General features: G+C 45.9%; 1 protein-coding gene across 4 annotated transcripts in view; it reads left to right on the top strand.

Annotated features, from left to right (window-relative positions):
- RTTN (rotatin) overlaps positions 1 to 14,789 on the top strand; it is a 1,165,399-nt gene that overhangs the window by 58,121 nt on the left and 1,092,489 nt on the right. For all 4 annotated transcript variants that reach the window (XR_014961587.1, XM_085605903.1, XM_085605904.1 and 1 more), the window contains exon 5: positions 2,030 to 2,122. Coding sequence is in view for 3 of the 4 variants with exons in the window: in XM_085605903.1 (XP_085462029.1) it covers positions 2,030 to 2,122 (93 nt within the window). In the remaining variant the exon portion in view is untranslated. The remainder of the gene's footprint in view (positions 1 to 2,029; positions 2,123 to 14,789) is intronic.

Below are 14,789 nucleotides of genomic sequence, written 5' to 3'. Positions count from 1 at the left end.
TTCTTGGGAGGAAATTAGAGGAGGGGGAACAGGGTGTGCCAACATCATAACTGTTTTAAATAGTTCTTTAGATGAGTTTATATTCTCATTAATTTTGAGGGCAAAAAATTCTTGTTTCGTTGTGAGCACCAGGTTTTTGTATTCCTTAATGCACTCTTTGTATGATGATTTTTCTGCTTCATCGTAATTCCTCCTCCAGTTTCTTTCAAGTAATTTGCATCTAAGTTTTTTTTCTCTAAGTTCTGGTGTATACCATGGGGACGTTGGTCGTTTCCTCGTGTTCTTGCATATTTTTTGTGGGGCTAGCTTATTACTGGCGGCTTCCACCCAGCTATGGTAGCATCTAGCGGCGTCTTCTAAATTAGAGGGGAGGTTAGGAGTGGTGGCACCTAATAAGTTGTTTAATTCCTGTCCATTAACCTTCCCCCAGGCGCGATATCCCCGAAGTGAGGTTTTACCTAGAGCTGGGTCAGGAGAGGGGGAGGTGACAGAGAATACTACTGCATTATGATCAGACCAGATCACTGGGAAGGTGTCCAAGAACGTGAGTTGTTCATTGTTAGAGAAGATTCCGTCTAGGGTGTGCCCTGCTTTGTGTGTGGGCCCCTGGACCATCTGTTTCAAATCAATTGAATTCATTAGGTCGATTAACATATTAGTATCTAGGTCTCCTTCTTTCTCTAAATGAAAGTTTAAATCCCCTAGTATCGTATAGGACTTTGAGCCAAGTTCGTTTTCGATCCAACTGGAGGCATGCGAGATAAATTGAGATTTAGGGCCAGGGGGCCTGTATACCAGAGTCCCTTTGAACGTGTCGCGTTGAGAGAGAGATAGAAACAGAAGTCCATTGCTTCACAATCTGGTGTTATTGAGCCCTTAAACATGGCCTTCAATGACTCATGAAAAATTACCGCAAGCCCCCCTCCTTTCTTGTTCGCTCTGTTAAGGGAATGACAACTATTTCCAGGTGGAGTGGCTTTGACCAGATCTGGCCCTGAGGCCTCATTCATCCAGGTCTCTGTAAAAAAAGCTATTTTAATTTTTTCATTTTCTATAAACTCCGCACACTCCAGACTGTGTTTGACTAGTGATCTAGTGTTTAGCAGCAGGCATTTAAATGTTTTGTTTTCGTGTGCTCCCTTAGTTATTTTTTGGCTGATTTGTGTCTTCATTGACACGCCTATGTGGTATAGTAGAATCCTTCTGTTACAGTTGGGGCATGATATCTGGTCTATTCCTGGGAGTGTGTTTGGGAATAGACCAATACAGCCAGTGTTGTAAGATTTGCTGTTAAGATCATGCAGTTGGGAGCTTAAATATGTCTGCCGTGTTGCTGCTTTACTAGTAAGGCCGACATTCGGGCTGGCGCTGGTCGCTGATCGTGCGCGGACGGGCGCAGACGGGCTTGCCTTTGGCACGCCATCGGCGCGCCCGCTGCGCGCGTCCGCTGCGCGTTCGCTCCAGCTTCCGGCTAAATAGCCTGCAGGAGCGAACACTAGAGCGCCAACCAGCCTTCTTTCACCCAATGGCGGTTAGCAGTATGACGTATGGACCCGCGAGGGGCAGGGCACACACGAGGTACAGGTAAAATTAAGTATCACACAGTAAAATGCTAAAATACTTAAAATTCGTTAACTGATTTTAAAAAGCGGAATTAAAACAGAGTACGAGCTGCCTTGAATGAACTCTGACAATGTCTACCCGGCTCAAGCCTCAGGTGACGTCCGCCTACATAAATACATAAATTGCAAAAAATAAGCCCTACATACTGGGGGCGAATTACCTTTTGAGGGAGATTTTGGTAATCTCACAAGTGTCTGCATGTTTGCAGCTTTTAGTGGTACCACGTGCATTGTATGAAAGGAGATTGAGCTTAAAGGATAGAAGGAGAGCTTGTTGACTTTTATGTAAATAACTATTTTTCCAAATTCTCTCCAAATCAAAGTCGCAAACATGATTTTTCATAAATGTTTTGAGTCTTTTGAAAACAGTAACCATACCCTTTTCTCTTTTGGTATGTTTAATTCAGTTTTGTCTCAAGAAGACGACATAGTTACTGGATATTTTCATCAGGATAACCAGGATAGTCCACCAACAGAAATTCCACAAAAGAGACCAGTGGGTAAGTTGTTAAAATCATGCACATATGACTTAAACGGTGTGCCATGACGCTTTCCTCAACATAAATAGAATAATGTTCTTGTAGCAGCTCTATTTTGATATACTTTATTTATAGCTATTTATTCAAATTTCCATCCCTATCGATTCTCAATGGGTTGTAACGACTTCCTTGTGGATTTTTCCAGTAACCGCTTCAAACGTGAATCTAACAACCCATACATTTACCCCCCCCTCCCCCAACCCTTCACCTGACCCATTTCCTCAGTCACCAGTGCCATAGGTTTTCAAAGTTGGGAAAGACAACGGTGGACATGGAACTTGATAGCAAATGTTTAGTAGGAAACTAAGACCTCTATTGTTTGGAGGAAAATTATCACATAAACTGTTTTTGTGAATCTTGTCCGTAGGCTCAATTTTTATTTCTACCCAATCTCGCTTCAACAGCCCATTTCCTGTATCTATACTGACTGTAAGGGGTTGTGCCTTACTTCAGTTTTAGGCTTAATGCCATGCAATAGTGTACGTTAGTTAGATCCTTTATCTAGGTTCAGATGTTTGATGCTTTACATCAGTCATTCCACTTTGCACCATTTTGATACCCATGTGCTATTTTGATACCCCTGAGGAAATAATTTTTTTAATGTTGATCTTTCTAAGGCCAGGTCTCTTGTATGACCTTCTACTGGCATACCTTCAGTTCACCTTCCTCTACACCCTATTCTACCCTGTTAAACCAAATGTATATATAAATGCAAACCTTTTTCCCCTCTTCTATCCCTCCACTATCCTTCTCAATCCAAATAACTGACTAACGTATCCACCACTCGAATTACTTTTGTTTTTCACTATACTAATTCACCACTAATCCTTTATGGGTTCCAGAGTAGCATGCTACTCGGCGAAAAAGCGCTTTTTTTGTATGCCTCTTCAGGGGTAGTAAGCGCTATATAAATGCAATTACAATACGATATGTATTCAAAATTGTTTCCTATGGAACCTAATAAAGCACATGAGGAATCTTAAAAAACAAATAGAGTTTTACTTCTTGATTTCTCTTGAAGTGACTAGAACACCTGTTATGCTCAATGTGAAATCTAGCTCTGCTACTTGAGAAAAGAGTTCACCCTCTATTGCGACTTGACTCTAGGTGAAACTCCATTGCTGAGTCGAAGCATCAAGATGTCCCTGGTACTCTACAACATATTTGTCCATCTCATCTGGTGCTGAGGTTCTAGTTCTTTGGACAAGCATCTAAGATATTGCTTTGGAAAACTATGTTCATGATGAGACTTTCACAAAGATTTCCACTATTTTATCTCCGAGAACCACGGGCTAGAGATTATGATAATTTCCCCTAACTGTAGCACTATATAGAAAATGTCAATTGAGAAGCATCCTCTGTTATCAACTCATTCCACATCTTCCCCCCTTGTCACTGAGGGGGGAGTCTGAATAGTTGGCCTCCTCCCACAAGTAGAACCAGAAGAGAGTTGCAGAGATAGCCAAAACGAAATTGTTCAAGACTGTCAGTGAAGCAGCCATATACTAATATAGAGGGGCGTTATGTGACCGCGTGATGCCCATCTTGAAAATTGCTGCAAAAAACCCTATCGTGTTTGGTGTCAAACATGTTGGAATCATACTCCCACACCAGGAACCGGTGTGGGAGATATGATTCCACCCATCGACTCTGTGTTCCCTGTACCAGCCTTCTAGTCCCAGACAGCACAAAATAGTTACGGCCGACCAGCGACACATTTCTGCCCTCCTGCTGCTGAGCCAAGCTCGAGCAGGGGAAGGCAGGACTATAGTCATCCTGTCACAGAGAGGTGTGACCACCTCCCAGACAGGATTTAGTGTATTAGGGCTTGCCAGTGCCTGAAAGTCTGCATGAGGGTAACATTTGGTGTCCCTGTGCATAGTCCAGTTCGAACCAGTCCTGGGAGCCGTTGGCTCCCGCTCTGGCACAAAACTGGACAAAGGACACGGCAGTCACCTCCCCCCTATCCAGACCCTCCCCAGGGAGGATCCCACGAATCTTCGCAACCCTTTCCTCAGGGTACTTAAGAGTTTACCTGGGCATAGGTCCCTAGAATCGTGGACAAGATTCAGAACTGAAACCACTGCACTTCGACCGTCTGGGTACTCTGGACTTTGCTGGACGTCGTTTGGGCCTGACTTAGTCTCCCTTTGAGTCTGCTGCCTTGGCTGTGCATGTGCACCATAGAGGATCCGTGTAGGGCCTGTGGAGCATCCAAGACACCTGAAGATAATCTCCCTTGGAGTGAAGGATTCACTCCCATTTATTCGCAGGCACCGCAACACTGCTGACCGGTCTGCTGATCCGAGCTCCCTCGGACTCCGAAGGGTTCAACAACACAGGAGGTGGGTTTCTACATCCTTCGAGGCCCGAGCTGCCCTCTCACTCAGTTTGGATACCACGGTATCCACAGGTGGGGTGGCTCTCCAACCTTCTGTCTTCAACAGGGTTTCTTCAGGGTCCTCTGGAAAGAGTCCTTAATCTTTAAAAATCCAACCGCGATTTACAAGGAGAGTTGTATGGAGCCCGCGGTCGTGTTCCCCACTGCACGCGCCTTCGGTGGGGTCTCTGTCTACTTACCTTGGGTGGTTCCTTGGGTCCCCAGCTATTCTACAACCTCTCGACATTGTCCTGACTCGAGTCGTGGTTTCTATACCACTTTTTCTTAGTATATGGATTGGTCTCCCCCTAGGGCCCACTGTGTATTAGTGATATTTACTGTGATTTCTTGGCTATAATATTGTGTGCTTTGTGTATATCTCTGTGTGGGAGATACTGGAACGTACTAGAAAGTATTATATAATAAATACATATTTTTATGAATACCTTGTGTGGTTCTCTTTCATTTAATCTATACCATAAGATTGCATTCTCATAAAACAAGCTTCTTTACACTCCTTCAAGACTAAGCCTGAAGGCTGCTCTCCACAGCTACCACTTGGATAGCTTTCTAAGGTTGTCTGAGACTTCTTAAATCATCATAAGGGTTGGCTGGACTGGTGCAAGGTGCCTACTTACATTAGTGGACATCATATACCAGGCCAGCTTCTCACAAGGGCCAACCAGAAGAAATCTACCTTTATGACAAGACCTGTTTGGAATTCTTCCATTTCTTTTATTCTGAAAGTCCTACAATCTCCGGTGCCAGCGATATTTGTTGTCCATATGTCTGGTAGACGGATCTGCCTCTCAAACCTTGTGTCCTTTGCTAAGTGCTAGGTGCTACATCTACACCACTGAACCTCATTTCAGAGAAGAACAATTGTCTTAAACTCCTTCTTGCAATTTGTTGGTAGATGACTTTTGTTTCTTAAACTATCTCTCCTCAAGGCACTTTGGAGACGCAGAAATTAAGTATGCAGCACAAGACATAACCTTTCAATGAGTAAAGTTTGATGGACAAGCAAGCAGACTGGTTCCTTTCTCTTCAGTGTGGCCTTTTGACCCATTGATGCGCAGACATGAGAATGGATTTTGGGTGAGGAAGTGTGCAGATACACATTTCTGCATTCTGTCTATCTGAGGTATGATGCCCCGCAAAAGATGTTAGACCACTTTTGATGATAGCATTATTTTAAGACCTTCATGGATGACAAACATTCTAAGTCTCAGTTGAATACAAACAGCTTTGTCTCCTGCCATCCCTTTTCTTTGCTCCTTTACTCAAAGCTTTAAGTAAAGAGTGCAATAACTGCAGTCACCATGTATGTGTATCACTGATTTACTTAATTGGTAGAGCAGGGAAAGGAATTTGTACTTTAAGGTGGTCACCAGGGACACAATTCTTTCAGAAAGGGAACTCAGTTTGTTCTAGTAATCTGGAAGTTTGGGCGGGACTGTTCCCATGAGGAGCAGGGTCAAGACTGATTTGCATATGGCTGGGTCCAAACTGGTACGGCATGTTGAGCAAAATAACAATGGATTTAACCCAGATCTCTTGACTGGTGTGAGTGTTTGGAAAGGTTCAGCACTCAGTCTATCATCTTGTTGTGTTTTCTAGTTGTATCTAGGACCAGCTATTGACTGTAAAGAGATTGCATTGCCAATGCAGAGGGTTCTTGTTTAGTCTAATCTCCAGGGTGTGTGTGTTGAAAACAAAAAAGTTGACATGGCAATTTAACCCACTTGCCAGGCCCAAACCTCCCTTTTTTATTTTAAACCAGCAAATGTGGTTCCAAAAGGAACCTTTTTAAAAAAAGTTTATTTTTTTTATGTTTTAGGGTTTTTGTCAAAGTTTGAACTGTAAAATGAATTGCAAAAAAACAACATGCATAACTTGTGCAACAGTTCTTCAACAAAAGAAAATCAGCATTTGTGATTTTTGGCTGCCTCGATAATGGCTGGGATAGATTGTTCACTCACTTTTAAAATTGTGTTGCAGAATTTGCAATGGGTCCCTATATTGCCGGTTCACGATCTGTAGCCGGGATCATGGGAGTTGCAGAACATGTAGTTGGTAAAATGTCTCCTGGTTGTAGTTGTTGCACTGCTGCTGATGTTGATGCAGCACTTGCATCACGCTCCCTTTCCGCTCTTGCCAGATGTTTTGAGTGCATGGACTTCAGGTGTTTTAACATGCTGCCTGTGCCACATGAGTACTTCCTTGATGTTCCCCTAGAAAGTACCGTTTTACAAAGACTGCACTTGACTTTCTGTGCCGCCACCTTATGCTCTCCACTTGGGATGGTAAAGAAATTCCACACAATACTTTGCTTCTTTGGTGGTGGCGCATCCTCAGAGGAGGAACTTCTATTATCGTCCTTTTGAATGGATGTTGGTTTTGTTAAAATGAACAGTGGTGGTGCCAGGACGCCTTGGGGTTTTGAATTGTCGTCAATAATCTCAGTTTTTACATCCATGATAGGATTTCTATTGTTGTCAATAATCTCAGTTTTTACGTCCATGGCTCGAGTGTTCTTTGTGCTGCGTGGCAGAATCAAAACCATCCTTTTTAAAACGTATGTTACACCTAAGGTAAACCCTGGACAGCCACAGGGTGCATTGATTTTAAAAAGTAGGACATGTTCTTTTAAATTTCCCACGTCCTGGTAGTGAAAAACTGTTGAATTTGTTTTTCACTACTGCAAGGCCTATCTCTCCCAGGGGATAACATTGGGATTACCTTATTACATTTTATATGTGTAATCTCCAAATGGGACGCAATTGAACTCCCAAGTTTGGTGTCTCTGGAATGACATTTTAAAATCACAGCTTATGGTGAAGTCAGTTTGTAAATTTTAATTCTGAAAATGCTGCTTTTAGAAAGTTGACATTTTCTTACTTTAGCTATTTGTTGCCTTCTGCCTCTCTCTGAATACACGTCTGAGGTGGGTCACAGCTGGGCTTTGTGCATTTCCTCTAGACAGCCACACATAAATGGAGCTTGGGTGTGACTGATGGGCCATCCACCTCCTGATGGGCCATGCTGGGCAGAATGGGAAGGAGAAACTGACAAACTTAAATAGGCTGTGTCCTGCCCCTACACAAAGGGCTGCATACTCCCCTGTAGTGAGTCTGGAGCCAGATCAGGAAGGACAGGAGCTCTATGCACTTGAAAGGCCTTTCTTTGAAGTCTTCACCACTTCAAAGGCACCACTGGGTATAAGCATTGGACCTCTGACACCACCACTTCAGTACACTTCTGGATCTGTGAATACTATGTGAGGATGAAGGAGTGCTGTGCTGCCACCTGAGAGTCTTTCCCTGCCAAGTGGTGCCAATCCACACCTGTGCTCTTGTAAGTGGGTATAACTTGCTGCAACTACCAAAATCCATGCATCGCCGTTTTTGTGCTGCTCGGAACCGGCGCATCTCCATCTATGACCCTGCTTTTTATTGGTTGTAAACAGCCACAAAATAAATGTAGTTGCACCAAGCACAATTCGCAGGCCAAGAGTTACAGAAAGCACAAAGAAAACACAGCTTGTTCACAAGGTCTCAGCATGACTTAATTCCTTTCATTTGTGTTCCTACTTTGTTCATCCTGGCGTTGCAAAGCTACCCAAACAGAGCTTGTGTTGTTTCGGGACAAGATTATGTTTACCGCTCATGCACCTTCAACAAACAACAAACTTCAGAATAAAATAATATATGAACAAAACAATCGTATCATGGTGATTGTATTACAGATCTGGCCAAGTCTGGGGGATGGTCAGAAGGAACAATGCGGGGCTTAAGAAGGCCTCATTAAACAGCGAGTTGCAGAAGATTCCTGGTCTATTATATTTGAAAGAGGTGGAGGGCTCTTAGCCTGGGACCAAACGCAAACAGGGACAACCCCTCTGACAGATATCCCTCCAATGGAGACCAGATATAGTCAACTCCCTTCCTTGTGTCATCCACTGTATCTGCCATTCTTTTCAGGGCTAGTGCCTGCCACAATCTAGCATGCCATTGAGTAAGGAAGGGGGGGTCCTCCGACTTCTTCCATGCTGCGGCTACTGCCATTTGGCGGCACCCAGGCATAGCCATATAATGGAGCGATCTCCCTGCGTTTGATATTTCAGATTTGGGTCTTGTATTCCCAGGAGGATGTGGTCCATGGTGTCTGGGATTGGATAGCTCAAAATCGATTTAATTTGGGACAATATCTCCTTCCAGAATAGTTGTAAAGAGGGGTAGTCCCACCAGATGTGGCGAAATCCCGCAGCCCCTCTAACATCTATCTGAAGAGTTAGGGAATATTTTATGCAATTTCTGGGGATGGAGATACCAATCCTACATCATTTTATAATGACCGTCTCTTAAAAACATAGAGCAGGTGTATTCGGCAATGTCCTTATAAAGGAAGCCCCATTGTTTTTCCCCTATGGGGGTGGTAAGGATAGTGTCCCAGAATTTTCGGTGTTGCGGGGCCGACTGAGGACTTGCCTCCAGAATGAGGGAATATAGGAAGGAGATGCACCCCTTAGTTGTCATACTAGATTGTGCAAGTTTCTTGATTTGGAGCAGGTCTCTCGTTGTGGCCAGCCGCTCCTGAGGTTGCTGCACCCAATGTTTAATCTGCAGGTAGTGATTCTTCTGTAGGTAGCAGCTTAAACAGCCTTTCAAATTCCGCAAAAGTGATTAATTCCCCCCTTTTGTAAAGATCAGATATCATGAGGCAGCCGCCTGCCCACCAAACATCAAAAGGTCCCTACTGGAGAGCCGGGGGGGGGAAATCCAGGATGGGGGTATAGGGGGATGGAAAAGTCGTCAGCGGCAATGTTTTGGTGAGATTGTCCCACACCTGAAGAGTGGTGGCCATAGGGGTGCTAAGGTAGGCATTAAGCGGCCTGTCTCGTTTCTGTTTCCACAAAAGGTCCCAAATGGTCCTGCCTGTTATCTGCCAATCCATATGGAGCTAATGTTTCTCAGAGGTTTTGAGGGACCTTTCAGTCAACACCAGCAGTTGAGCGGCCTGTTGTACCCAAGGAATTAGGCAGCGCCAGCCCCCCCCTCCCTGCTCAGTTTAGTTAATAGTCGGTGGGATAAGTGAACCCTTTGTCCCTGCGAAATGAATTTAGTTGTCATCTTTTTCATTTCCACAAACGGCTCCCTTTCGACCAGGATCGGCAGGCCCTGAAAATGATAAAGTAGCCGGGGGAGGACAGTCATCTTTATGGCATTTATTCTGCCAATCTATGAGGTGTATGCGGAACCCCATTTGCTAAAGTCGGCTTTAAGCTGTTGCAGCAGGGGAGGGAAATTAGATGTGTAAAGATCTGCTATTTTGGGGGTGAGCTTGATACCCAGGTATGTAATTTCTTTACCTGTGCAGCAGAAGGGAGAGGTCTCTTCTAACCCTCCCAACACCTCCCGGGACAATCTCAGATTAGGTAAAAAAGCATTTAGCTAAATTGACTTTAAATCCTGCGGCTTTTTCAAACAGAGTGAGCTCAGCTTGGATTTACGGTAGAGAGATCAGTGGATCGGTGATTGGGAGTAGGACATCATCTGCAAAAAGGGAGATTTTATTTTCGTCAGAGCCGAACGTTACTCTTCGTATGTGTGGGTTCGCTCTTATCCATACCGCTAATGGCTCTATGCAGAGGGAAAAGAGCAAGGGTGATAGGGGACATGCCTGCCTCGTTCCCCGTGAGAGACCGAAAGAATCTGAGGCTACTCTATTTACCAAGACTCTGTATCTGGGAGAGTGGTAGTTGGCCCGCACCATACCTATAAAAGTCTCACTGAGCCCGAATCGGCCCAACGTCTGCATTAAGAAGGACCAGTCGATGCGGTCGATGGCCTTCTCCGCGTCCAGGGAGAGTAGAGCTGCCGGGATGCATTTTTTCTGTACTTTCTCTATGATATGTGTGATTCACCATAAGTTATCGTGGGTCTGTCGTCCCTTGTTGAATCCTGACTGGTCCGGATCAATCAGTCCCAGCAATATATTTTCTAAGCGGCTGGCCAATATTTTAAGAGTATAATTTGGCATCTAGATTTAGGAGCGCTACCGGCCGATATGAGGAGCATGCTTTAGGGTCTTTCCCCATTTTAAAAATTATGGTGACAAGAGCCTCTCCTATGGTGGCTGTTACCCGTTACATGGTCACTATGTCTTTAAAGAGGTTCACCAGGTGAGGAGTTATATGTATGATAGAAGTGAGTGTTCAGCCCTTCGGGACCTGGTGGCTTCTGCAGTTTGAGCGCCTACATCGTCTTTTAAACCTCTTCGCTCGAGATGGGTTTACTAAGTTCCTCATTAGTGTGGGTAAAACCTGCGGGGGGTCAAGGGCCTCCAAGTACCCAATCTGATCCTGAGGCTCCAGCGAGTCAGCAGAATAAAGAGTGTGATAAAATTCCCGAAGGCGTTGGCTTTTTCCTCCGCACTAAAATGGGAGATCCCAGCGTCATCCACTATTTGTTCGAAATATTCTTTTTCTTGTTTTACCCTGAGCTGACGCGCCAGCAGTGTGCCTATTGTATTTCCCCCTTCGTAGCCCCGGGCTTGTAGATAGTCTTTTCGGCCCTGTTAGTATATATAGCCTGTAGCCTCCCCCTCAACAAAGTGATTCTCAGTAGGGTTTGGACCGATGGGCTCCCCTTGTGTGTTTTTTCCGCCTTCTTTAATTCTCCCACTAGCAGGAGCCTCTTCCCCCTCTTCTGGTTTTTGAGTGTGGTGGCCAACGCAATACATTTGCCCCTTATAACCGCCTTAAAGGCATCCTAATTATATGCTTGAGAGATAAGTGTGGGGTCATTCATATCTAAATAGTCTTTGAGCGCTTTCCTTATTTCATCCTTAAGGGGTCTATCCCTGCTAAGGAAATTAGTGAAGTACTATCTAGCGTGCATCGATTGAGGGGCTGGCCAGTTGAAAACTATCTCAAGGGGGGCATGATCTGAGAGAAATATCGGCTGAAGGTGGGTCCCTGAGATGGTGTGGTAGAGTGATTGACTAATAAAAATATGACCAATTCTAGAATAGGTTCTATGGGAGTGAGGAAAAAAAAGTAGTAGTTGCGTGTCGTGGGGTAGAAACCCCTCAATGCATCGATCAAGCCCAAACTCTTAAAGACAGCTTTAAGTAACTTGCTGAAGACCCCTCCTGCTGACCTATGCGGATGTGTCATGTTGAGTGTTGGATCCCATATCAAATTGAAATCGCCCAGTAAAATGATATCCCCCGTGGCGTAACCCTCCAGTGTCGATGGAAATGCGTAGAGGAAAGCCAATTGTCCTGAATTGTGCGTGTAGACCTGGGCAATTGTACATGTGCGTCCCCCCTAGGTCCTCTCTAACCATCAAGAATCTCCCAGCTTTATCAGCTTTAGTGGCAGGGGGCTGGAAGGGCACTGAAGTGTGGAAAAGAAGGGCCACCCCATTCTGCTTAGTGGTGGCTGAGGAGCGAAAAATTAGTGGGTAGGCTTTATCCTTCAGGCGTTGCTCTTCACTTTTTTTGAGGTGGGTTTCTTGCAGGGCCGCTATCCTAAAGTGATGGTCTACTAAGAATTTCCATAGATGTTGCCTTGTATTGGGGTAATTGAGCCCCAAAACATTCCAAGACATGCAGTTAACTGCCATTTAACAGTGGGTAGATAGAATCTTCTCTCCGAGAAGCCAATCATTCGCTCTCCTCATGGGCAACCTCCACCCCTCTTTCATCCCCCTCCCCTTCCCAGTTGACCTTGTTATAACAAGCATATGTTTGACCACCATGATACAGAACTTAAAAAACAGGTGCAAACAATAACTTTGAGTTGTGTGGTCCCCCATCCCAGAGGAGAACCTTCCTTTGAGCAACTCCAAGGGCGAGCCCACTTCCGCTCCCAGAGCTCCATTTGCAAATCTCATAAGGCGTTTGATTTCTATCACATGTTCAACTTCTAACTTTAAACACAATTTGACCAATAAGAGGCAAATTACACTGAGTGTCTTACGCTGTAAAAGTATCGGCACCTGGCTCATCAGATAAGGGACCTCACCACTGTGACTGTTGTATCCCGACCCTCCTTACCATGTCTCCGGTAGGAACCATTTCACGGGGCACTTTAAGATTGAAATGAAACAAAAGTCCAAAGACTCCCCCAGCATCACTCCGTTGCTCTCTTGCCCCCTTGTCCCTTGGTTTCTCCACTCTTTTGTCCCTCGGGGTTGACACACGCCTCGGGGGGGGGGGGGAGGGGGGAAGATCTTGAGACCCAATAGGTCCGTGGCTTCCTCTAACTGTGCAGTGGAGGTGCTTGTTGTCCAACAGTAAAGCTATGCCGAAGGGGTAGGTCCATAGGTATTTTATTTGACGTTCTCTCAGGGCCTCAGTGACCGTCCGAAACTGCTGCCTTCGGGCTAGAGTGGCTTGGGCTACATCCTGGAATAGTGAGTATGACGTGTTCTGGAACGTTATCTTGTCATTGCTTCTCACTTTCTGGAGGACCATTTCTTTCACTCTGAAGGAGCTGAATTTAGCCAGAACATCTCTGGGCCTCCAGTTGTCTCCTTGAAGCCGTGGACCAACTCTGTGGACTCGCTCCAACTGGACCTCTGGGCTTCCCTCTCCCAGGACTGTGGAGAAGAGACCCACTATGAACCCTTCTAAATCAGGGCCCTCGCAGCCCTCTTCCAGACCCCTAACCCTTATATTGTCTCTCTGGGAGCGGTTTTCAAGATCTTCACACTGGAGCACTGAGGCCCGCAGCTGGCCGAGTAGGTAGGCAGAGCTCTCCTCCAGGGGTTTCAAATGATCTGCTGGCTCCTGGCATTTTGTTTCAAGGCCCATTGTATGTGTCCCAACCAAGTCCACATCCGCCTGTAGTGCCACCAGCTTTACTCTCATTTCTGCTCTGAACGCGTCAAAGGAGGCATCTATGTCAGCTTTGATGTCTTCCGCAGCCCCTTTTTAAAGTCCCTTAATGACGCCTATAGGTCCTCACGTGTGAGAGCCATGCCGCCTCTGGGCTGCGCTTCTCATTACCTGTCCGCCCCTGCGCCAGCTGGGGTGAAGTGGCTGGAGACTCTGTTACTGTGAACCTTCTTCTGTGGCATAGGGGAGAGGTTCCAAAACAGTTCTTTGGATCAGAACTCCCATCCCCCTACCCCTACCGAGAAGAAAAATAGATGGTTCCCTGACAGTTGGCTTGCAGGAAAGGCACCCGTGAAGTGCTTTGAGCGCCAACAGGAAGGACACTTCAAGGGAGATGCGAAGTGTCCCAAGCGGGAACAGCCCTCCACCGGTGTACGGTCACTAAGGCTGGCTACTGTAGTGCTTAGTGATGAGATTGGCCCATATAGTTTGGGAGACAGCGTAGAGGTTAGTCTAGTGTCCCTGGGTGACGGTGAAATGTTGCAGGGAACCCACATGCCTAGTAATGCTAGGAAGCACAGGCAGTGGGTGACCATTAATAGGTAGAGGGTGGAGGCTCTGAGAGACACTGGAACCATCAGGTTGTCATCTGGACTACCAGAGCAGGTAGTCCGTAATGTGTTCTATCAAGTTGTTGCAGCAGACAACTGTGAGAGACACTAACCAGTGGCTATGGTTAACCTTGAATGGGGGGGGGGAGGCTTCAGGTTCCTTGAGGGTAGCTGTGAGTCCATCCATGTTTGTGGATTGTCTGCTTGACTATGACCTAGAGACTACCGTCTGGAAGTTAGTGGAGCTCCGGACCCACTTGGAGATGTTGGGGTTACCTGAGTGGGTGTGCCTGACCACATGGTCCATGGCAGCCTGAGAGAGAAGTCAAGAGGACCTGAAGCCTTGAAGAATGGCCCAGGTGCCTGCCAAAAAGAAGGGGAAGGTGTGCGGGAAACCATCTTCGAAACTCCCACAATCCAGGAGGAGGCTGACCCTGAGGGGGATGCCCTGTAACCTACAGGGGAGGACACGGCCGATCTGGGGAACCTGCCTGAGCTGTCCAATTGGCAGCAGAAGGGGGGGGGGGTCCTACCAGGGAGGAGTTCTGCATAACACAAGGGAATGCCCTTATCTTATGGGTCCTCAGCAGCAGGCTGACACTAAGGTAGTTGATGACTCCTCTGGCAAACACCTGATTTACTGGTGGTCTCCTGTATTGTGAGCGTAAGGCTCCTGAGCCTGGTGCAACCCGTTTGTTTGGTGGTCCTGTAGTGCTACATGTTTTTTATTGATGATTGCTCATGATGTACCCCTGGCAGGCCATTTGGGGCAAGACAACCTTTGACCGGC

The sequence above is a fragment of the Triturus cristatus genome, chromosome 5_1 (assembly GCF_964204655.1).
Source record: "Triturus cristatus chromosome 5_1, aTriCri1.1, whole genome shotgun sequence".
Classification (NCBI taxonomy): Eukaryota; Metazoa; Chordata; class Amphibia; order Caudata; family Salamandridae; genus Triturus; species Triturus cristatus.
This window is presented reverse-complemented; position numbering and strand designations above follow the sequence as displayed.